Source organism: Triticum urartu, chromosome 3A (genome assembly GCF_056163025.1).
Source record: "Triticum urartu cultivar PI428250 chromosome 3A, HENAU_Tu73, whole genome shotgun sequence".
NCBI classification, from domain to species: Eukaryota; Viridiplantae; Streptophyta; class Magnoliopsida; order Poales; family Poaceae; genus Triticum; species Triticum urartu.
Window position 1 is genome coordinate 370,912,413 of NC_141875.1, and position 25,564 is coordinate 370,937,976.

General features: G+C 42.6%; 1 protein-coding gene and 3 pseudogenes across 1 annotated transcript; all 4 read left to right on the plus strand.

Annotated features, from left to right (window-relative positions):
* The first annotated feature begins 453 nt into the window (after nt 1-453).
* On the plus strand, nt 454-19,269 carry LOC147979736 (uncharacterized; annotated as a pseudogene).
* On the plus strand, nt 11,798-14,440 carry LOC147979737 (uncharacterized; annotated as a pseudogene).
* Nucleotides 15,292-15,879, plus strand: LOC147979738 (uncharacterized). The gene has a single exon (XM_087545757.1). It carries the CDS (start codon nt 15,292-15,294, stop codon nt 15,877-15,879), a length of 588 nt encoding a protein of 195 aa, XP_087401883.1.
* A 1,555-nt stretch (nt 19,270-20,824) lies between the features above and the next one.
* On the plus strand, nt 20,825-23,808 carry LOC147979739 (uncharacterized; annotated as a pseudogene).
* The last annotated feature ends 1,756 nt before the right edge of the window (nt 23,809-25,564 follow it).

The window sequence follows — 25,564 nt, forward strand, 5'->3', positions numbered from 1 at the left end:
AAACTCAAGGACCCAAGGAGAGAGTTGGGGATTTCGTTTATTTTCATATTTGATTTTTTTTCTCAAATTTGAAAAGAGGGAGCAATTTGATTTTAATATTTTTCTGTCCAATTATTTCTAATATTAAAAATAAAAGAGGGAAGATAATATGACTTCTTAAAAAAGAGAGGAATATTGGAGGTAAAATTTTAAAATAAAATATATAATATTATTCAGATTTTATTTGAACTAGAAAAATATGCATTTTTGAAAATTGCATTTTTAGGTCAGAAAAATGTTCAATTTGTTCTAAATATTTTATTTAGACGGTGAAAATTATTTTTGGCATTTTTAGATTTTTTTTATTTTATTAGGATTTTTATTCTGCAGAATTTATTTTAAAAAAATCCCGGACCGACTGGGCCCAAACCCAGCCGGCCCACTTCCGCGCGCCGCCTTCCTCCCGCCGCCGCCATGCCTGGCACGGACGCCAAGGAGGAGTCCGAGCCGGACTCCAGCCCGGGCCGGCCTCCTCCCAAGCCACCGCCCCCCGGCCTCTTATATAGGGCCGAGGCCCCCACCGCCACCACCACCAGAGCCGCGCCACCGCTGCCGCCGCTTCTGCCGCCACCGCCTGCCGCACCAGCGCTTACCGCCGATGCCGCCGCACCAGAGCCGCCCGCGCCGCCGTTCACCTCGCCGGAATCCCACCTCACTGCCGACCCCGGTTTTCGTCGTGAACCGGTAAAAACCGCCACCTATTTTTTTCTTTTTGGTTTTCGTTCTAGATCGGTTTTATTTTAGGGTTAGGGTTTTCTCAGTTTTTCTGGTCGGGTCTATTTAGCGAACGTTCACCCGAACACCTCTGTTCACGAACGCGTTCGTTCATTCGTCCCTGTTAGCGAATGTTCGTTCGATAGTCTTTTCTTTTTCTTTTATTTTTCAGCCAGGGATCTATCTGCGATTATTTTTATCGCAGATTAGCCCCTGATCTTCAAACGCTCGCAACTTTTTAACCATTTGTCCAAATCCAGTGAAACCAGCGCCAAAACCTTCATCTCGAACCCCTCTTCCCAGTTAATCAACTTGAACATGATTTTGAAAATTTAAAATTTGGTTGAAAGCAGATTTGATTTTGAAGTTCTTTTGACCGCATTTGAGTTTCGTAGCTCCGATTTGATTGTTTCTTTTTGCAAATCGAAGATCTTCTCTTGTACTTTTGATTTGGATCCTTTCTTTTGAGTTTTAGCCTTGCATATATTGCTTGAGTGGTTATGTATGATATTGTTTGTTTGCGATAAAGTTTCCGGAGTGCGAAGCGTGCTACTAGGAGTCACTAGGGTTTCCAGATCGTCGGCAAGGCAAGTAACACTTTCATCATATCCCTTTATTACCCCGTTTTATGCATTAGTTTCAACCCTCAAACATTGCATGGTTAGGACTTGATAACATGTGGGTATTGGGAAGTAGTTGATGAGGTAGACCTATTGTCCTTTTATTCAAACCTTGGGAGTTACTTCTTCGTTATGCTTATACTGCTATGCTATGCTCGTAGACGTGGTTTGGTTGAGTGTATCCATGACAGATGTGAGAGTTGTTAAATAATGGTTAACTTAAGGTGGCTACTTTAATACACATCTGCATGGATTCGTTGAGGCACCCTGGAGCACCCAATGGTTGTCTAGGCACCTGGAGCAATCCAGAGCTGTCTTGGGATATCCCGGAGTACCCGTGTGATCATCCTCTGGTTTGCCATCCAGGCTCAAAGGGATCAAAAGATTCTTCATGCTAGAAACTTCTGTGTGCAGCCACAAGCAATTATGGGCTCTAGCATAATTGAGTAAGTTGTGGGAAACCTTTCCATGATGGGCTAGCAGATGTAGGGGATTGTAGGTGTACCGGCCTATCTATCGGTTAAGAGGACCTCTTCGGAAAGACTGTGTCTCGGTCATCCGTTTCTCAAACATCATGTAGTGCGAGAAATCCAACGGAGGAGATCGAGTCTTGTGGGGAAAAGTGCGCAAACCTCTGCAGAGTGTACAAACTAATCATGGTTAGCCGTGTCCCCAGTTATGGACATCTTGAGTATCTGGTGCCTGAATTATTGATTTGATCTCATCAGTTTATTAATTAAATTGTTGGGTTTATGATTACTTAATTTAGGATTGAGTTGGAGGAACATTCTCAATATTTTTTTTCAACCAACTTAATAGTTAATTTTTTTTCCTTTGCAGTAGGGAAAAATTGGCTTTATGCAAACATGATAACCATAGAGCCTCCACCAGCCAAATATGCATATAGTTATACCTGCTACTTATTCATTGCTCTACAGTGTTATTTAGCCAGCATATTCCATGTGCTGACCCGTTTTGGGCTGCAATGTATTATGTTGAAGACTTTTCAGACAAAGAGTAAGGTGCGCTAGGTCGTTGTCTTGCATTCAGCTATGTCGTTGGAGTTGATGGACTCATTTTTGCCTTTGAAGCCTTTCGTTGTTATATTCATTAGATGGCCTTTGGCCATATTATTGTAATAAGTACTCTCTTTTAGATATTCGATGTAATAAGTGTGTGTGATTGAACTCTGCAATAAATCCTTCAAGTACTGTGTGTGTCACCATTACCGATCCAGGGATGACACTTATGCACAGAGATTCGAGCGTTTGAGGTTGGATCGCTACAATTAATAATGGAAGAGAAGATTGAAATATAAATATACTATCTTGGACATCTTTTTTGATTGTTAGCCCCAATTAAATATTCTTTTTCAAATTATTAATGTTGGACAAGGAATACAATGTATTGAGTTATGTTTGCTTATATTCACTGCTCAATATCTTTGCTAGCCAAAAATCTGCACCAAGTAGAGATACTACTTGTGCATCCAAAACCCTTAACCTAGTTTCATGCCATGAGATTCCACTATATCTACGTATGGATTGAATAAGATCCTTCAAGTAAGTTGTCATGGGTTCATAAAGCAATAAAAATTGCTCCTAGATATGTATGATCTTTTATTTTAAGGGAAAATAAGCTTTGTACGATCTTGCGATGCTAAAGAAATAAAACGGACGGACTGCATAATAAAGGTTGCTATCACAAGGCGCAATATAAAGTGACATTTTTTAGCTCTGAAGACACTGGGAGAAGCTCCTAGTGTCACTTTTTATAAAATAAAAGGAGTATGTACAAGAGGTGGGGTGGTTACATATTTTTGCATTAGGGGAGACACACAAGAGGTGTGTGATCTACATACTAGCAGAGGGGTACTACGATTAGTGGAAGCAGCAAAGGAGATTATGAAGGTTCTCAAGCTCTCTTTGGCCCTATACACAAGCATGGCAAAGTCCTCCGTGAATCTGGCCCTCCAGGATGCATGGGAGTGGTTAATATTTCTGAAATATTTGTTTTTCCTCTCCTTCCAAATCCCCCATGCAGCAACCACAAAGACCTCCATGAACATAGGCTTGTCCCATGCAAGCTTAGCAGCACGCAGCAGTTCAAACCTACAACTTGTGTGAGGCCACTGGATACCAACTGAGTCCCAACATAATTTACTAAAAGGGCACTTGAAAAAAAGGTGAACCAATGTCTCTTCCGGGGAGAGTCAGATGGCATGCACAAATAGTCATTATTTGCCACCATGTAATGCCTCCTTTTCAGCAGGTTCCTAGTGTTTAGTCGATCCACTAGCAGCAGCCAGGAGAGAACTTTCCATTTGTTGTTGCACTTGGTCCTCCAGATGGATCGAAAAGCCTCATCAACTTCGACCTGTCTGAAGCAAAACTCATAAAATCATGATGCTTTAAACTGTGTCTCACCCCAGGCACAAACCCAAGTGTCTTTCACCTCCCCACCGGGGTCTATGATCTCGGTCATTACTTGCATCTCTCCGACCTCACCCCCTGGCCTATGGTGACAATGGCAAGTGAAATAGCTCAGACAAGGAATTTGTTGTCAGAAAATACTTAACCGAGAGGTCTTCATGCTTGACAAAGGAAAAGGCCCTGGGTGAGAATCAGACAACAATCTTTCCAGCCACAAGTCTTTCCAGATAAGTACAGTGCTGCCATCTCCAACCGAAACAGTTGTGATCCCCCTGTAAACATCAGATAGTTGGGCCACATCAATCCACCAGAATGATCCGCACGGATCACTAGCATGTGGCACTTTATCAACATGTCGACCAAATCAATTCAACCCAGGAAATTTTATATTATAGAACTTGGCTTGTATATTCCAATGACGGGCTTCCTCAAATTACCCTAGGTCTTCGTGAGCAAGCAAGTTGTATGCACACCCACTTAGTTTCTTTTGTTGAGCTTTCATACACTTATAGCTCTAGTGCATCCGTTGCATGGCAATCCCTACTCACTCACATTTATATCTATTGATGGGCATCTCCATAGACCATTGATACGCCTAGTTGATGTGAGACTATCTTCTCCTTTTTGTCTTCTCCACAACCACCATTCTATTCCACCTATAGTGCTATGTCCATGGCTCACACTCATGTATTGCGTGAAAATTGAAAAAAATTGAGAACATCAAAAGTATGAAACAATTGCTTGGCTTGTCATCGGGGTTGTGCATGATTTAATATTTTGTGTGATGAAGATAGAGCATAGCCATACTATATGATTTTGTAGGGATAACTTTCTTTGGCCATGCTATTTTGAGAAGACATGATTGCTTAGTTAGTATGCTTGAAGTATTATTATTTCTATGTCAATATTAAACTTTTATCTTGAATCTTTCGGATCTGAACATTCATGCCACAATAAAGAAAAATTACATTGAGAAATATGTTAGGAAGCATTCCACATCAAAAAAATTGTTTTTATCATTTACCTACTCGGGGACGAGCAGGAATTAAGATTGGGGATGCTTGATACGTCTCCAACGTATCTATAATTTTTGATTGCTATTATATTATTTGTTTTGGATGTTAATGGGCTTTATTTTACACTTTTATATTATTTTTGGACTAACCTATTAACTGGAGGCCCAGCCCAAACTGCTTTTTTTGCCTATTTTAGTGTTTTGCAGAAAAGGAATATCAAACGGAGTCCAAACGGAATGAAACCTTCGCGAGCGTGATTTTTGGAACAAACGTGATCCATGGGACTTGGAGTGGACGTCAAGAAACAATCGAGGAGGCCACAAGGCAGGGGGGCGCGCCTACCCCCCTGGGCGCGCTCTCCATCCTTGTGGGCCCCTCGTTGCTCCACCGACCTACTTCTTCCTCCTATATATATTCATATACCCCGAAAACATCTAGGAGCACCACGAAACCCTGTTTCCACCACCGCAACCTTTTGTACCCAAGAGATCCCATCATGGGGCCTTTCCGGAGCTCCGCCGGGGGGGGCATTGATCACGGAGGGCCTCTACATCAACTCCATGGCCCCTCCGATGATGTGTGAGTAGTTTACCTCAGACCTTCGGGTCCATAGTTATTAGCTAGATTGCTTCTTCTCTCTCTTTGGATCTCAATACAAAGTTCTCCTCGATTCTCTTGGAGATCTATTCGATGTAATCTTGTTTTGCGGTGTGTTTGTCGAGATCCGATGAATTGTGGGTTTATGATCAAGTTTAACTATGAACAATATTTGAATCTTCTCTGAATTCTTTTATGTATGATTGGTTATCTTTGCAAGTCTCTTTGAATTATCAGTTTGGTTTGGCCTACTAGATTGATCTTTCTTGCAATGGGAGAAGTGCTTAGCTTTGGGTTCAATCTTGCGGTGCTCAATCCCAGTGACAGAAAGGGAAATGACACGTATTGTATTGTTGCCATCGAGGATAAAAAGATGGGGTTTATATCATATTGCATGAGTTTATCCCTCTACATCATGTCATCTTGCTTAAGGCGTTACTCTGTTCTTATGAACTTAATACTCTAGATGCATGCTGGATAGCGGTCGATGTGTGGAGTAATAGTAGTTGATGCAGGAAGGAGTCAGTCTACTTGTCACGGACGTGATGCCTATATACATGATCATACCTAGATATTCTCATAAGTATTCTATGTTCTATCAATTGCTTGACAATAATTTGTTCACCCACCATAATACTTATGCTATCTTGAGAGAAGCCACTAGTGAAACCTATGGCCCCTGGGTCTATTTTCCATCATATAAGTTTCCAATCTATTTTATTTTGCAATCTTTACTTTCAATCTATATCATAAAAATACCAAAAATATTTATCTTATTATTATTATCTCTATCAGATCTCACTCTTGCAAGTGGCCGTGAAGGGATTGACAACCCCTTTATCGCATTGGTTGCGAGGTTCTTATTTGTTTGTGTAGGTACGAGGCGACTTGTGCGTGGTCTCCTACTGGATTGATACCTTGGTTCTCAAAAACTGAGGGAAATACTTACGCTGCTTTGCTGCATCACCCTTTCCTCTTCAAGGGAAAACCAACGCAGTGCTCAAGAGGTAGCAAGAAGGATTTCTAGCGTCATTACCGGGGAGATCTACGCCAAGTCAAGACATACCAAGTACCCATCACAACTCTTATCCTTCGTATTACATTATTTGCCATTTGCCTCTCGTTTTCCTCTCCCCCACTTCACCCTTTCCGTTTTATTCGCCCTCTTTTTCCGTTCCCCTTCTCTTTTTCAGTTTGCCTCTTTTGCTTCTTTGCTTGTTTGCTTGTGTGTTCGATTGCTTGCTTGTCACAGTGGATCAACATAATACTAAATTGTGTGACTTTGCCAATACCAACAATAATGATTTTATTAGCACTCCGATTGCACCTCTTACCGATGCTGAATCTTGTGAAATTAATACTGCTTTGCTGAATCTTGTCATGAAAAATCCGTTTTCTGGCCTTCCTAGTGAAGATGCCGCTACCCATCTAAACAAGTTTGTTGATTTGTGTGATATGCAAAAGAAGAAATATGTGGATAATGATATTGTTAAACTTAAGCTATTTCCGTTTTCGCTTAGAGATCGTGTTAAAGCTTGGTTTTCGTCTTTGCCTAGAAATAGTATTGATTCATGGAATAAGTGCAAAGATGCTTTTATCTCTAAGTATTTTCCTCCCGCTAAGATCATCTCTCTTAGAAACGATATTATGAATTTTAAGCAACTTGATCATGAGCATGTTGCACAATCTTGGGAGAGGATGAAATTAATGATACGTAATTGCCCTACACATGGTTTGAATTTATGGATGATTATACAAAATCTTTATGCCTGATTGAATTTTGCTTCTAGAAATCCTTTAGATTCGGCAGCAGGAGGCACTTTTATGGAAATCACTTTAGGAGAAGCTACCAAACTCCTAGATACTATTATGGTTAATTATTCTCAATGGCACACTGAAATATCTACTAGTAAAAGCTGCATGCAATTGAAGAGATTAATGTTTTGAGTGGAAAGATGGATGAACTTATGAATTTTTTTGCTAATAAGAGTGCTCCTACTGATTCCAATGATATGACTTTGTCTACTTTGATTGAGAATTTAAAACAAAGTAGAAGCTGGGGAAGTCGCTCTGAGAATGCTCCCCCGACCGCGTTGCTCGTTGGCCCTCCGATCGAACCGTTTCCGGTCAGTGCCTGCCTTTGGTCGTCCGATCGCTGCGTCTCGCTGACTCTTGTTTTCACCGTGCCGTTTTTTCCTCCGAGTCCATGGCTGGTGGGCTCATGTGGCCGATCTATTGCCTGGGTGAATCGCTGCCGGGTGAGAACGAGCGAGTCCTCACGCGCCGCACGTTCAGGGCGCTGCTGGCATCGTCCGTCGTGGGGATGCGCTGTGCGCGTCGTGCGTTGTGAGAAGGCTGGCTGACGCATGCGCACCCGGTTTGGCCTTTCTCCTTGTGATGACACGTGGTCCCGTGCTACTCCTGGCCCCGCTCGTCTGCTGCCCTGGCTAGGCTCCTCACAGGATGGTTGGACCGGGCGTTCGTGCGGCGTGCGGGATGGGCTTGGCGGGCGATCCGTGGCGTGCGTCCCGGAGGGCCCGTCCAACGCAGGGTGGGCACAGGGTGGGCTGCCGCATGTGCACCCGGCTGGTGGCTGGTGCTATGGCTGCAAGTGGCCCTCGCTGACGCATGGCCCCATGCGTCAGCTTCCTGGTGTCTTTTACTCCTGTGCGCGTTGCCTGTTTGGCCTGCTGACCTCATGATTCGGCCGGCCCAGCGCATGGAGAGTGGGCGAGCGGAGTGGGCGAGCGGTCTCGTCTCGTGGAATGGCAGTGCCATGCCGCGTTGTTTCTGGGTTGTACTGCTGGTGGCCTGCTACTGTTCCCTCCGCGTGGGCGGGGCCAATGGACGTGTGTGCGGTGCAGCGTGGGTACGCGTGACGCCCCGCGTGACCGGCATGTGCGTCGGCAGTGCGCATTCTGGCGGGTGCCCTCTGTGGGGTCGTGGCAGCCTACGACAGTGGGCTCTAGAACCCCTGGGCCCGGTAGGCAGACCGGGTGTCGATGGATGTGTGGTGGGTTCCCATACGCCTCTGTGAGAATTGCCTCTGCCATTGCGGTGGCCGGGGACTTTTCTCTCCGGTTTCCCCCTTTCCTCCTTCTATCCCTCATTTCCTCCACGCCGCTTCGTTCGCTCGCTTTCGTCCACGCTTCCAGGCCGCCGCGTCCTCTCATGTTCGCCTGCCTTCATCCAGTTCGGCCAGCTTACGTTGCTGTTCTCGCCATGGCCACACGCTCCTCCATGGGTGGTGTTGGTTGAGGTTCATCTTCTTATCCTTTCCTTGTTTGTGTCTGTCGTTCCTTCTCCTGCTTACTGACTTGGTTTGCTTGTCTTTGCTCCATTGGTGCGCAGTTTGCTGCCGATTTTCCCGTTGGCTCTTACGTGGGAGCGTGCGCCATTACGTTCTTGCTGTTCAGGTTAGTGCTTGTCTCTTCTGCCTCTGTGTGGACATATGTCTTTGAGGTGTTTGTTGAAATGGTTGGGTGCTGATCGATAGGATGGTTTCCTGCTACCGTGTGCTCTGCTTTGCCATTTTCGCGTTCCGTGATTTCTGCATGTGCATGCTTCATGTTGTTCGTCGGCGACTAATATAGTATGGTTTGTGTTTTAGGTTGTTTTCAGGTTGGTCGGCTGTTCGTCCACGTCCGCTTGTTGGCTGCTCTTCCGGTTGTGCTTCGTCATTCTGGTAATGTTCTTCTCTTTTGCCTGTTTGTCTCTATTTTTGGATTGTCGAGAGATGCATTGCTTAGTAATAGCCCGAAAGACTAGGTCCGAGAAGATGTCGTGCTTAGTCCGTTTTGGTTGGCTGCTGCCTCTGCAGTGGCCCTGAAGGTTTATACTTCTTGTGTTTTTACTTTCCTTGAAAAAACACGGTGGTTGAAGTTGATTGATGGTCTTTCGCTTCCCACATGTATACAGTTTAATTGCTCAGTAATTAAAAGTTGCTATAGATGTAGTGGATGGTGTTTTGTCATGCTAAGTGATGTTGTTGCCTTTGGTTAAAAGAAGAATTGTTCTGGTGCCGTTGTGTGGCTCTGCACTTATTTAGTACCTTTGATAGAATATATATATATATATGTGTGTGCTCTGTGACTTGCTGTGTTCTAATGGTTCTATCTGCATTTATTTTGTAGATTGGAAAGGCTGATCTGTTTTTGAATATGTGAATTGTTGCTGCTCCTCAAGGTTTGCTCTCCTTTTCCATTGGATGTCGGCTACCTTTGGGTTCAAATGTATTTACTTGTTTGTGCATGTTATCATGGTTGTTGATGTACTGATAATCTCGCTATTCCGGATCTGCTCCGGGGGTCGTGTTATTTTTTAGTTTTTTTTATAATTTCGTTGTGTGTGAGCAGGATGTGTGCTCTTATTTCAACTGTTATACCCATTTTGGAAGCCGTGGTGGCTTGGTTTTCTTTGCCGGCACTTTTGTATCTGTGTGAGGTCACGAAGGATGGGTCCGTTCTTGCTGGGGTAGAACTGGAGCTTCCAGGGGATAGTTCTGCTCTGGTTCCGCGACGAGAATTTTTTTGGAGCTCGGCCTAGTGTGGTTTTGTCCATGCTTATGAACAGGCTGCCCTCCAGGCTATAAGTTTTTTGCAGCGTCTTTATGGGTTTGTCGTTCGAGACTATAATTATGACTGTATGATGGCCTATAGGAGCTCCCTTTGTTCTTCCATAACCGTTGCAGACTCTGCCATTCAGCGTGTTGGTCACTTGGAGAGAGAGCTATTGCGCTTGCGCCGTACGTCTGCGGAGACGGAGATAAATCCAAATGTTAGCCCTATTCTGGTCTAGTTTGACTAGGGTCTACTGTGCTCTCAGATGCTTTCCTCTCTTCTATCTCTTTAGCTATCTTTTCTGGGCTTCCTATTTGGGCCTGTGTGCCTGCTTTGTACTGAATTGGTTCATTGCTCTGATGCAATAAAGTCCTTGGGCTTTCTATATGGCTCTTACAGTGTTTTCTTTCTGTGTTTTTCAAGACTGAAAAGAATAGTCTTCTTCTTCGGATTCAATACTCTTCCCACGTGCCCAAATAATAATAGTCTTCTTCTTTGGATTCAATGCTCTTCCCACGTGCCCAAATAATAAATATGTTACTTGTTTATTGATTCTTCCTCGGTTGGGTCTTTGGTCTTTGGACCGCCCCCTTCTCTTATAGAGAAAAAACTAGCACGGGCTTTAGAGGACCCTGTTCCTTTTGGGCTTCTGGTTCTTCATGGGCTTTTGGGAAGGTATTTCTTGGGCCACGAACTTTAGAGAATCTTGTTTGTTTGGGCTTATAGTTTCCCATGGGCTCTTGGGAAGGTGTCTCGTGTACTTGCTCTCTCTCTCTCTCTTGTTTTTTCGCCGCTCGGATTTGTTTGATTGCCTTTTCCTTCTGCCTGTGTATTTTTAAAAAGGCTTACAGTTTATTTTTGGGATGCCTCTCCCTTTCGTTTAAAAAAATGTTCCATGCCCTTTATAGAACCTTGTCTTTTGGATTCTGTTCCTGGGTCTAGGTGTATGCCTTTTTGCTGTTTAATGCGCCTGATTAGATTGCCTTTCTTTGTGTTACATTCCTGTTGCAGTGTGTTGTGGTTGTTATGTTCTTCATGTCGTTCCTGTTAGTCATGCCTCAGCACCGTTCTGTTCGTTGTAAGGCCAGTTCAAGCACCAGTCAACCACCTCTGCGCCGTGTTGTTCGATGAAGGCTGTCTTTCTGTGACTCACCGTTGCCCTACATATCCTCAGGCCTACCTAAAAGAAAATGTATGGGGTGCCCTTTTAAAATAAGTCCTTTTCCTTTATAGGTGTGCCTCCTGCACTCTCTCGATTCCTCTTCGTACCTGTGACAGGCCCTTTGTTTTTTTAGATGATGGTTTCTTCCCCGTTCTTAGTCCGGAAATTACGTCTCGTAATAGAAAGAGATGCAGGGTGGTTGTTGATAGACTTAGGGGGAAGGGGCCGGCCATTGGATCGCCCTTAAGTGCTGACTGGGTTGGATTCACGGCTGAGGAGTCTAAGATGCTGAAAGGTATGTTGAGTGCCGATATGCCTAGAAACTATTGTATGATGCAATGCTGATTTACCATTGTTACTGAGTCAAGATAAATTTGTAGCTGGGTACCGAAAGAGATCTTTCTATGGTGGCCCAGACTACAAATGTACCAACTGTGGTGCAGTCTTCTGGTTCGAGGAGAGGGTGAGATCGGAATCCGCTATTACGCTAAGGCAGGTGGTTTACAACAAATGTTGCAAGGGTGGTAAGGTGTATATTACACCTTTTAAAAAGCCGCCCTTGCTTCTCTCTGAGTTGTTGAGATACAATGGTCCCTCGCGTGGTAGAGAGTTTATAAAAAAAATTCGTCAGTACAACTGCCTCTTTGCATTTACTTCCATGGGAACTACTGTTAACCGTTCTGTAAATGATGGTAATGGTCCAAATATATACAAAATAAACGGGCAGGTTTGTCATCGAATGGGATCTCTTATGCCTAAGGAAGGAAATACCCCTAAGTATGCCGAACTCTATATATATGATACCCAAAATGAGGTGCAAAACAGGATTCAGGCTTTAGAAAAGGGTGAAAAGAGCGATGGTGGTTTAGATGAATCTATTGTTGAAGGCTTGATGCATATGCTTGATACACACAATTCTTATGTCAAAATGTTTAGATCAGCTAGAGAAATACTAGCAGCCAATAGGCATGCCGAGATAGCCATTCATTTAGTTGCCCCTGGAGAATCCGATGGCCTACAATTTAGCCTTCCTACAACTGATGAGCTAGCATCTTTAATGTTTGTTGAGTTCACGGTGGAGGCTTCTTGTCGTGACATAATAATACACGGTAGAGATGACAATCTGCAGCAAATATCTTCTTTGCAAACATCATATATGCCTTTGCAGTATACTCTTCTCTTCCCCTATGCAGAACGTGGGTTTTAGCTCGGGCTTAAATATATTGGTTCAGACCCTTTAGATACTAGCAAAAGAACCAGGCTCACTATGTAGGACTACTATTCCTATTCTCTTCGCTATAGACCAGAGCAGCATAATACATACCTTTGTTGTGGTTTGCTTTCCTAACAGGCCATTGTAGATGCACGCGCTTGCATAGACGAGTGGAGGCTGCATTTCATTATGAAGGCTAATAATGATCTTAGAGCAGAGAACTTGCAAGGAGTCACTGATGCTGTTGGAAAAGGGCAAACAGATGCAAGTTCTGTTGGCAAAAAAAATACTTCCATCCTCTTTTACCGGTGGCCGGCGTTATATGATTGAGAACTTCCAGGACGCGGTGGCTATTTCACGTGTCTTTGGCCCACCAGACCTTTTCACCACCTTTACCTGCAATCCCAAGTGGCCTGAGATAACAGAAGCCCTGTCTTCTGAACCTAGCCAGATGCCTTCAAACAGGGCGGATCTTCCGGTCAGGGTTTATCACATGAAGCTCAATGACTATATTCATGATATTAAGAGTGGGGAGGCCTTTGGTCCTGTCGTAGCGGGTAAAACGTGCTTTGTGATTCCTCTGATCTCTTTTTGCCTGTTATTTTCCACCTCGGCTCGTGATATTTTTTATCCCTTTGTTCACAGTACTGCACACTGTGGAGTTCCAAAAAAGAGGGCTTCCTCATGCCCATATCCTGATCTGGCTTGATAGGAAAAAACGGGAGGTTAGTCCTGCTTTAATTGACTCTTTTATATCGGCTTCTATCCCTGATCCTGTTGTGGATCCTCTTGGATAAGTTCTTGTTTCTGAACACATGATGCACGGCCCTTGCGGGGACGATGGTGTTAAATGTCCTTGCATGAAAGAGGGATTGTGTTCAAAAAAAATTCCTAAGTCATTTCAGCTCGAGACCTCTCTAGATGATAGTGGATTCCCTGTGTATAGTCGCCCAGACAACGGCCGTTTTATAATTAAAAAAAGGTCAGGCTTGATAATAGGCATGTTGTTCCTTATAATATGCTTATGCTAAAAAAATACCAAGCGCATATTAACGTTGAGTGGTGCAATAAAACCCATGTCATCAAGTATCTTTATAAGTATGTTACAAAGGGTCTTGATTTTTCAAAAACTTTGTTTGAAAGCATAAAAAACAAGCATGGTATTGAGATTGATGAGATCATGGAATATAGACAATGTCGTTACATATGTGATAAAGATGGTTGATGGAGGATATATGGTTTTGATATACACAGTAAGATGCCTTCTGTTGAAAGATTGCCTGTTCATTTATTAAATAAACACATGGTGCGTTTCAATGTTAAAGCAAACCTGAAGTCAGTTGCTGATGATGAGTGGCTACAGAGAACAATGTTAACCGAGTGGTTTGTAGCTAATAGATGCCATGCAAATTCTAGGTCTCTTACTTATTGTGACTTCCCAACCAAATGGACTTGGCTAGCAAGCAAAAAACAATGGATTCCTAAGACCTCGAGTTATAGGATTGGTAGAATTTATTCTGTTCACCCTACAACTGGAGAACTTTTCTATCTTGCAATTGATGGTTGTCAAAGGTGCCATGTCTTATACAGATGTTAGAACTTATAATGAGATTGTGTATGAAACCTGTAAGGAGGCATGTGCTGCTAGGGGCTTACTTGGAGATGATCTTGAATGGTATAGTGTGTGATGAGGCTTTGACTTGGGGTATGGGAGATCAGCTGCGCAGGCTTTTTGTTACAATCCTTGTTCATTGTGGTGTTAATGATGAAAATGCTTTCTTCGAAAAATATTGGTCACACTTAGCTGAGGATATTCAGTGCAATATCAAGCGCTCTTTTCGTGATGATAATCATGTTGTACCTCCTGATGAGCTGAGAGACATCTTGCTTGATAAGTTGACAGTTCTATTTAGTAAAAATGGTTCTGATATTCTAGACCACAAGCTGCCATTAAAGACTACATATGATGATAACTCTGATGACAATGAAATGATAACTGATGAACTATCTGCTGATCCTAAAAGTGAACTACTAAAGGCAGAAACCATGTACAACCAAATTAAATCCAGATCAACTCCTAGCTTATAAGAATATTATCGGCCGAGTTGTGTCTGGAAAACCTGGCTTCTTCTTTGTTTTTGGGTATGGTGGAACTGGGAAAACTTTTCTCTGGAGTTCCATAATTGCTTATCTTAGAGGTAAAGAAGTGATTGTTCTCACAGTTGCATCTTCTGGGGTTGCAGCACTTCTTTTACCTGGCGGTAGGACTGCTCATTCTAGGTTTAAAATACCAATCAGTCTAGATGACAATGGAACATGTGATATAAAAAGATCTAGCAAATTAGCAGAGATGATCGAATCAGCCTCCCTAATAATATGGGATGAGGCTTTAATGACGCATCGTAAATGTTTTGAGGCTTTGGATCGTAGCTTGCATGATATTCTGTCTGCCGACGATCCTTCTATAGCTGACATGCCTTTTTGTGGTAAGGTTATGGTTTTGGGTGGCGATTTGAGACAGATTTTACCAGTCATTGAGGTTGGGGCTCGCTCACAGGTTATAAATGCTGCTATAACAAATTCACCACTATGGTGTTTTATAGAGGTTCTACATCTTAAAGTGAACATGTGTTTGGCTGTGCAAACAACAGATCCTGTTTTACAAGCTGAGATAGCTTCTTTTGCTGGTTGGATCTTGAGTATTGGTGATGGTACAGCGCCTTGTGTTACTAGACAAGGGGAGTGTGAGCCAAGTTGGGTAACAATTCCTGATGATATGTTGATCCATTCTGAGGAAAATAGAATAGGCGCTATTGTTAATGCTGTATATACAAACTTTGCTAAAAAAATGTTCTAATCAAAAGTACTTGTGCCAAAGGGCTATCTTAACAACAACAAATGATTTAGCTCAGGAAGTTAATGACCATGTGCTAGCCTTAATGCCTTCTGCTGAGAGAGAGTACTTAAGCTATGATTATATAGGAAATGCTGCTGACTCAATGTGTAATATGGATGTGTTTTATCCTATCGAGTACCTCAATACAATTAAAATTAACAATTTCCCACATCACAAGTTGCTATTGAAAAAAGGTGTGTCGATTATGCTCCTTAGAAATTTGAGTCAGGCAACTGGTCTTTGTAATGGTACTCGTCTTGTTGTCTCTAAACTTGGTGAGAAAGTCATTGAGGCTATTATCATGACTGGTTCTAATATTGGGGATGTTGTGTACATTCCAAGGATTTGCCTCACTGCCAAGGATCCTAAATGGCCATTTACTTTACATCGTCGCCAGTTTCCGGTTAGGGTTTGTTATGCCATGACTATCAATAAGAGCCAGGGACAGACTCTCTCAGCTGTTGGATTATACCTGAAAAGCCCTGTTTTCACTCATGGCCAGCTTTACGTGGCGGTTTCACGTGTGACTTCCAAGAAAAACTTGAAAATACTTATCGAGAATGAAGATGGCACACTTGGATCTCAGACTAGAAACATAGTTTTCTCTGAGATCTTTGGGTCTTTGGAATAGTACCTACGTCGTGCTTTATTTTGCGAGCTGCTTTTGGTCTCACTACTACTTGCTGCCTCTTAGTCTCTATTATTATATGCTTCCTCATTTGGTGAAATATTTCTATTGTCTGCTCCCTTTTCAATAAGATTTGAGTTTGTAAATGTTGTTTTATCTGTTGCTGCTCATTATCTAAGATAGCGAATACTATTCTTTTTTGTGCATCTATGTACGTGTTAAAGGTATTTTGGTAGTTCGCTTAGTATGTCTGTTCACTTGACTTCGATTAGGTATGCCATCATATTGCAAAACCTAATATGTTGCTTCTTTGTGTATTTTTACCTTCCTAAGCAAAAGTGTCTTTATGTTTCTAGATGGCGCATCAGATGCTCTCTGAGATACACAAGCACAGCAGGAAGTGGGTTGTATCTGTCCTTGTCTCGCGCCTGTGGTTTTATCGTGGGGGACTGACAATGGGCCTATCCAGCACATGGACTTAGTTGTTCTTGATAGCCAGGTTTGTCTCTACATAGCTAGCTCAACGCCAACTGTCCATATTTGGCCTAGGATACCTTTCTAATTGTTGTTTTTGTTGGCAGGGCAACCATATGTATGTGCAGATACCTCCTCACCGAGCAGAAGAACTGAAGAATGAGCTGCAGGAAGGAAAGGTCTACATGATGAGCAACTTCAACTGCGTTGAAACAAAGACAAGTTATAGACCTGTTGAGAGTCGCTTCATGATTCAGTTCACCGGGTTTAGCAACGTTGTTTTACGCCCGGGCTTGGAAGCAGATTACCTGTTCTGCACCTACAATTTGATCCCATTTCAGGACATCCCCAGGCCATGTGGGCCACCGCCTCGTTTCCTTGGTAAGTTGTGTCACTGCACGCCTAAGTACATTAAAAACCACTTGTCAAATATCTGGAGTCTGATGCTCTTGCAAATTCTATGGTTTTGAAGATGTCATTGGAAGAATAACTGTTTTTTCTGATGTGGTCACTATCCAATCAATGCATCAGCCAGAGCCATCAAACACAAGGACAATAATCCTAACTGACTTACAGTAAGTGGCATTTGCTTATTATTATGCATGCACCATTCTAGGCCACCTGCTCGTTCGTTTGTTTACTGATTTGTTCATCATATGAAACCTATAGGGGTAAGGAGCTAAGGCTTGTCCTCTGGGGTGATCGAGCGATTGAATTCGAAGAAGAAGCAGTGTGGGCAAGAGGCGAAAAGGAAGCTGTGATTGCAATTTTTGTAGGAACACTACCTAAAATAAATCAAGGTGGTCAACCTATTGCATCTTATACATTTATGCATTCTATATTGTACAACATTTTCATTCTATGTTCAATGCAGCCTCTTACCCCTCTATGTTGTTCAATAACTATGCAGGTGTTCAAGGACTTAGTGGTAGTTCTGCTTGCCGTTGGTACATTGACGAGGATCTCCCAGTGATAAATGACTTCCGCAACAGGTGATTTCTATATGCCTTCTAATTGTCTTCTCTTGCTTTAACCATGAATATGAAGACAGTGTTGTTTTCTTTGTCACGCTGCTAACTATCTCCCATGTTGCATATTAAAATAGGTTGGGGACTAATTTCAAACCCATTGATAACAATGCTGCTTTGACCGAGGGTGCATTTACTACCCGTATCTACGTTGATCCTGTTGAAAAGACCGTGTCAGAGCTCCTACGCCTGAACCCTTACGAAGACGAGGTATCCTCGCTGTCTTTTCCTCTATATGTTGTTCCCAATTTTTCCTGGTCATGTGCTCAACTGCAAGTTATGTTACTTCGACAGGAAAAACGGTTCATATGTACCGTTACTGTCCAGAGGCTCAATCCTGATCAGCGCTGGTGGTTCTTCTCTTGCTCCTCCTGCAACAAGACCTCTACTATAGTCGCATCGAACTACCGATGCGCCAATCCTAACTGCTCATCCATAGCAGCACAGGAAACGTATGTGCCTTCCAAGACCTTTGTCTCCTGTTTCTTTTGTTTTGTCTTGTTTGTATCCTCAGGCTTCCTGCCTCATTTATTTAGACATGCCTCTTCTATGTTTTATTAGTCCTTTACTACAATCCTCATTCTATTCGTGCCATGTGCAGGTACTGTATTTCGGTATTTGCGAGTGATGATGTAGGTGAGGCTGAGTTCACCATGTTTGATAAAGTTGGAAAAGCAGCTGTTGGAAAACCACTCCTCAATTTACTAAAGTTTAGAAACCCAGGACTTCCAACCATACAAGAGATAGCTCGTGTACCGATGGTTGATAAAATTGCTCCACCAGAGATTACCCAGATTATTGGGCAGAAGTATAAACTTCTTGTGTCCATTGCAAAGAGAAGCTTTGCAACCACAAGCACACAGTTATCATTTCAAGTTGTGAAAATTATGGAAACCTACAAGCCTGAGTTAAGCTCATCTGCCTTTGATTGTGTCCCTGGATCATCTGGAGCATCATCCTCTGCTTCCCTCACTGATAGTCCAGTACCATCTGAGATGTTTACACCCAGTACCCCAAGCATCAAGCAAGCCCAGCCTGGCAGCTCCTCAGGGAGCCCTGCTATAACTTTTCCATCACCTACAGGCGTGGTGTGTTGTTTTCTTAGTCTACCATCTCTCTTTCGATTTATTCAATCAAGATGCCCACAAACTAATTCAGTTCTTCTCATTTCCTTTTTTTACACTCAAACGCAGACACCAACTTCAAAGCTCAGTGTTGGTCTCCTTTCATCTGCATCTCCAGGGTATGCCTCTTTAGAAAGGACTACTGCAGTATTTTCTAATACTTGCTTACACTTATGATCGTATTTTCTTTTCTAGCAAATCACCATGCCCACCCAATAGGACCAGGCGTGCTTTATTTATCGGCAATGACAAGAAGCTCCCTCTGGCACAAGATCCTCCAAAGAAGTGTGACGAAATAGCCGCGGTGAATATTTCTCTGCTCTGCCTGAGATACCTGTTAACACACATGTGCTAACTAACGCAAAAATACTATAAATGCACGATATATGTTCAGTAACTGAGCAGCATAGTCACGCATTCATACACAGGTGTCAAGGCAAAATCTTACTATTGTATAACCTAATAACCATCCAATATCAATATGCTATATCTCTCTATTATCAAGCTTATGTATATGTTGGGTGCTCCAGGTGAAGGATGATGAAAAGGCTGAAGATCCTTCTGGTGCTGCTCATGCAAAAGATGATAAGAGTCCACTTCAGAAAAAAAAGAAGTAAGTACTGCTTCTTACATTCCATTAATATAGCTGGTTTCCAAACCTATGTATAGCATTCCGCTTATTTATTTTTGACTAACACACCTTGAAATAAAGGAACCCCGTTGCTGGAAAAGGAGTTGGAGGAGGGAAGAAAACAAAGCAGCAGTGACTCCTTTGCCCTGCCTATGCAACCTTAAAATATCTATAGGTACACCACAATTTCCCTATATACTACTGTTCTTGGACTTGTTTTTCCATTCTCATACTTGGAACTGATTTCTGAAACTTTGCATTCTGCTGTAGGTTATCTATCCTATGTACATTAGCTTCTCCTTAGCAAGATCGAAGGAGAAAGATGGCGGTTTATGCATCTGGCTTCGCTCTCGACAACGCTCCATCACAATGCTCTTTGACCAGCTACAAGCAGAGTCCGTTGTCGTGTATGCTTCTTGCATAGACCTTGGTGTGGTTGTATGCTTCTTACGAAGCATGTCTAAAACTTCTCTATTTATATGTCTGTGTGCTAAAAAGTCTTTGGCTGCTCAAGTACTAGTGTCAAAGCACGACAAAACAAAAAACTCCTCTATATAATCAAGTGAACTCTAGCCTATTATGTGTGTGCTGTTCGATTATCATTTGCCTTTTTATGTGTGGTATGCTGCCCCATAGTCTGCAGATGATTTCTTCTTTTCATAGATGATTTTGTCTCCCCTCTGTTTTAGACTCTGGTCATCTCCTCCTTTTTTCATAGCCTTTAAGGCTCTGGCCCATTCATGTTTTTACTTCGGCCCAGTAGGCCCATTCTTGGTTGTGCCTCATATCCAGACAAGGTGTGGGTTGTGTGGCTGAAGAGTGGCCTATGTGTTGTCCCCCATAACCTGCACGCTCTCTTACTCCACCCCACCAATCCCGCCGTCACACTCTCCGCGCATCCATTAGGGTTTCTTCCCTCGCTACATCTCTTGGTGCCCTGGGCTTATGGCATCTTCTTCAACCGATGAAGCTGCATCCTATACTGCCATTTTAGTTCAAGGTAGATTCCATTCTTTCCCTGCTCCTCTAAACTCAGCCGCTGCCCCTGTATTCTTAGATCCAGTCGTCCTTTCTCGGTGCCTAAGCTGGCAGATAGTCTAAACTATTTTATAATCTTGCTAGGTATTTCATCCTCGCCTGTCTGTTCCAGAAGAAATATTACAAGAGCTTTTCTTTCTTATGGTGAAACAAAATGCCCAGAGATCCGGACACACTACCATTTCCAAATCATTTTCTCTCCTGATAGTAGAACTGCACGAAGGCACTTTGATGATGCATTGGCTAAAGCTTTTCAGCTTAAGTGCGATGAAATTGTTACTATTGATACTCCTGACCAGGAGTTCTTAATTAGCATCCCGAACAAGCAGTAGAACAAACAAGCAGTCGAGTTCCTTCAGTCCGAACAGAGGCTTAACCTGGGTAATATATACTTTACCACCCTCTATGCAGATGAAAACTCAACATTTTGTGGCACACGAGCCTATGATTTCAATGATAACCATGGTGGATCCCAGGTTTTAGTTGAAATAACAAACCTCTCGTTGCATCTTTGGACATTCAAGACAGTGGATTTTATGCTGCATACATATTGTGTCGTCTCTGAGCTTTACCCTAACACAATCACCTACAATGATCTACTCGCGTTCCGGTGCATCTATTGGACAGACGCGCCAGAAAATGTGCCATTGCGGATGAATATCAAGATCAGACGTAGGTTTAGGGATCGAGCAAACACAGCAATAGGGATCCACCTGGACATGTTCACTGTGCTTATTAGTGTGCTTAACAACCCTTTCAGCAAGATAATGAGGCCCATTGAGCCATTACCACCTGTGCCAAATGCTCGGGACATCACCGTCGATGGTACTGCCCCACACTGTTTTCTTCAAGACACGGAGGTCGACCCCGATAGATTCCAAGAGCTATCACATTCTATAATCCTCAAACGAGAAGATGGTGTTGAACCCATAGACACAAAGGAAATATTTTCTGCGGTCATTCAGTATATACCAGCGTCAAGATACGTCATGGTGAAGCCAATTAGCTTTGTTGCTTTCCTTGTATACTATCAAGGGGATGTTCAGTATGCTACATTTGCAGCATTCAGATCAACTGTTCTGGCAAGGGGACACATTGAGCTAGGCGGCCACATCTTCAAGGCTATTCCTTGGTGTTCTTCTTATGGTGGCCAACAAATTTCACTTACCCGATTTATTCGTGTGAGTATAAGTGAACTTCCGGCTGGAATCCTCCGACACGAAATAGCAAGCCAGCTATTGAGCCCGTTTGTCTTGGTTGAAAAGAATGGTTTGCCTGGACAGGGCTTCATAAATACACTTAGATATGACTGTTTTGGCTGGGTTGACAGTGTGATTGATATCCCATATTATATTACCATCTACATAACGTCACGTGGATGCGAACCAGACTATATGCATACAGGACATCATTGCATGCCGCTGTACACGCCGCAGGCAAAGATAACGGTTCGATCTCCAACTATGCTGGAAAACTAAGATATGCTATATGTGTGAGTCGGTTTATGTACACATACTGACAAGGTCCTATGATATAACAGTTAACTTATTTCTTCATTTCTCACAGGAATATTGCTATGATGAAGCCTACAAAAGTTGATGTATTCTGCTCTCTGAGCAAACTGCTATACATCAAATAGGGGAGAAGATCGAAAAATTCAACGACCTATTACAAATGTCTTATTAGCAAGCAACCTTATTATGCCACCAGTGTATTTTTATTTTCAAACTGTAACACCGGTTTAAGACCTATATTACCTACTTCTCTTTTCTATTACTTGCGATCAACAATTACAGTGGCCCTCTGTGTACCTTTCTATTTGCATTTTTCCTTTCCAACTACTACTATGTAGGCCCTTGAAAGTTGTGGTGTATGGGCCCAGAGACAATAGCCCAGCCAAAAGGCCCATATAGACATATCATATATTGCTATGAAGGCAGCCAGATGAAACCCTAGATCGGCAGAGAGTTCTCTCCCGCACGTTCAGTGCCTCGCTCCCAAACAATGACCACACCGGCGCGAGCACAGTCAATATTACTAACCGCTGTTTCTCCATGTGTTTCAGCATCTGGATGCCCGGAGAACTCCTCAGTAGGACCACAGGTAACTACCCTTATGATTCAGTGATGTAGCCACAGATCTATGTGCCCTCTTTCTGATTAAGCTTGCAGATGTGGTCGGCGCTTAATCTATCTACCTGATTTCACAGGAGATGCCGCTGGATGCAGAGGAGATGCATTCCAGGTTTTCTCCGGAGAATACTCCAACAATAACCAATCTGAAGGCCAGCTGCTTGAGGTGGCTTCCTTTCAGAAAAATAAAAAATCATTCCTTTGACCAGAATGATTTTACTTGGTATGCACTGAAGTTGTTCCAATTTTTGATGCAGGAGGAGATGGCAGGCATGGAAGAGGCCAACACTCAGTATGAGAATTCGCAGCCCCGCTGTGAGGTTGGTGGTTATATAGTAGAAAACAACTGATACTTTAGTCATCTGTTGTGGATACTTTTTCTATGCCTATTTCTTCTCAACAAGATTCATAGTTTAAGCTTCATGGGCTTATTATGAAAACTATTTCTTAATGTCATGAAGTTTTAAGCAGGCTAAAAGATACGCCTGTGTTGACACCACTTCCTGCATTATTTCAGTGTTGGATGTGTGTCTTTTTGTTTTACAGGCGCAATACTCCTGTTTATACATTGCATTCAGGATTCAATTCACACTTGTGATAGTCATTAGTTCATGCTTGTGATAATTAGAACCTACCAAGTAGTGAATGTTGTGGTCTACACCGTCGATGCATAGCTTATGCTCTTGTGCATAAAGTTGTTCAGGATAAATTAGTTATCTTCATTCAGCTGTTACCATGGCAAAAACTAATATGGTGTTGGTTCTGCTTGGGTTATTCAAAGCACACTTTCCCTTCTAAAAGCTTTTACCTGCCGAAATATGATTCATGCCCTCGCGCCTAATGACATCCGTTTAAAATCATAGGCCATACCACCGATGATCAAAATCCCTTACAGGATGATGTTGGATGTTCTTTTACAGACTTTAGAACTTCCAGCAGCTAAATATCGAAGCAAAGCATGTGACGGCGGTAGAGTATGTGTCACTGTTTTTTTCCATATGCCCACATCATATGTTGAAGATCATGGCAGTCGTATGGCTATTCCCGGGGTACAATGTATCGATCATGCAATGTCAGAGGACACAGCTGTCATGGAGGCAATTGGATACATAAAATGCATGGTTAAGACTAAACTAAGAGACTACAATTATAGCAACATGAAGAAACTGGATGAGGAAAATCAGTCTCTAAAGCATGAGCTAGCAGTGGCGAGGTATAACAAGCAAAAAACAAAGGCGAAGAACAAATCCATCAAGAACAAATTAATGATGGCTAGGTATAAGAACAAGAAAAATGCTATGGGCTAGTTCGTTCTTACAAGATACATGCATGGATTATCTGATCATATATGCAATGTGACAGCGCTCAACAGATCACCTGTTAAAGAACCCATGGATCAGCTTATGAACGAACCTCTTAACAACATTGAGAAGATAGCAGAAAGACTCAAGTGCAGGGTGCTCAAATCAAAAAAGCAACTAAAAAGCATCAGGAGAGGTTTCTAGAGTTCTCTTCTACAAGAATGGATCCTAAACCAGACCTTTTAGAATTGTAGTCTATTTTGATCCTTTTGTTTAACCGCATAGATTAACCGTAATGTATAATTATATTTCTCTCTTTGTGTAAGACTTGCGAAGACTGTGTAAGAAGTAATGATGGCCCTGTTAAGACTCTGTTGCTTGTACCGTTTATGTCTGTGTGACTTTTTATTTAATTTTTAGTGCCATTTATGTCTCTATAACTGGCATAGCCAAGGCCATCAATATACTACAGGATTCCTATTGCGTATACAATTCTTGTTTCTATAGATAGCAAAACTAAATTCGCTAATGCAGTGCAAAATAGCTCGTTTCTATCTGCCTGTGAAAATCCGATCGCACGGCTGTGAGAGTGGGCTCATATTCTAAAATACATGCGCTAAAAAATGAATAAAGCCTTGGGCCTGGTGTCCATATCAGGCCGCACTGAAAACACTTGCCAAGCCCACAACAGTCCATATACAACAAGCACACTGGCTCCAACTCACAGATTCTAGGGTTTCTATCAGCCGCATCCATTTCCAGTTCGATCTACCACCCCCCGAGCCGCCTCTATCTTCCAACTCTATAAACCACGCATCCAGTGCAAGGATATGGTGGGCGAGAATCCGGATTCTCCATTGGACGAAGAACTCATGGTCAGGGGCCTTCCACAGATACGTGCCTCAAGACAATTGGGTTATTTACTTCCTGTTTATATAGTCGATTAAAGCATTTATGCAATGACATCTTTGTCCATTTGCGTGATGCATGCCTGATTTACAACTTGCAGATGTCGCCAACCCATGTCATCATAAGCAAACGTTACATTCTTCAACAAGCCACGAACACTCTTAAGCTGCAAATAACTGACCATGACATACTTGACATGGGAGAGCATGGCCTAATTGCCTCTCTTTCAATCAATTTACCACCTCATAGAGGCTGGGCAGCCACATAACCAAAAAAATTATGGGATTTCAAAACTACATCCCTCGAAGATGCTGAATCAACTAATGTAGCTGCAATAAGCTATCTACAAGAAAACAACATAGTAGTATTTGATGATGCAAACCTACAACCCCTAAAGAAATGCAGAAGAGAACTTCTACAAGCAACATCCTAGTCATGGGGTTTTGAGCAATCTACTATGCAGCTTAAAAAACAAGTCGAAGCCATGGAAAGAGATAGGGTGCGACCATTAACATTGCTGCTTTCATCCGATGACGATAGTCCAAATACATCGCTTCTTGAGGTATATTAGATATACTTTTGTCTTAGTTTGTGTACCAGTTTTACACATACAAAAAATAGACCATTTATATCGCATAACAAGTTTCAGGAACCCGATGATGAATTGGTTCCAACACCTGAAGCAGAACCACAGTTCAATGGCAGTGCAACGAACATACCGCCAGCTGAAGTGATCTCTAACCTCTTTCCTGCCACCAGCAAGCTGGACCCAGAAATCGCAGGCAACGGAACCACTAGGTAAAACACTCACAAGAAAAAACTACTAAATCAACTATCTTCCTCTTTGACCAACCAACAAAGCACTGTGTGCAGGGTGGCTGCAAAAAGAAGTGCAAAAAGAGCGTTGTTCGACCATGGCAATGAGCTGTAAACCCAAGCAACAACGTCGACCAGGATACTTTTGAAAGCTAGCTCAAAGGCATTACCAAAACTTATTATCCTTCGTGCGGAGTATTTTTCATGCAGCCGAAACTTTAATCCTATCTTATGA

Bases quoted from the DNA above. Each gene is read 5' to 3' on its own strand.
- LOC147979738 (XM_087545757.1), top strand. From the start codon at position 15,292: ATGCCTTCTGCTGAGAGAGAGTACTTAAGCTATGATTATATAGGAAAT.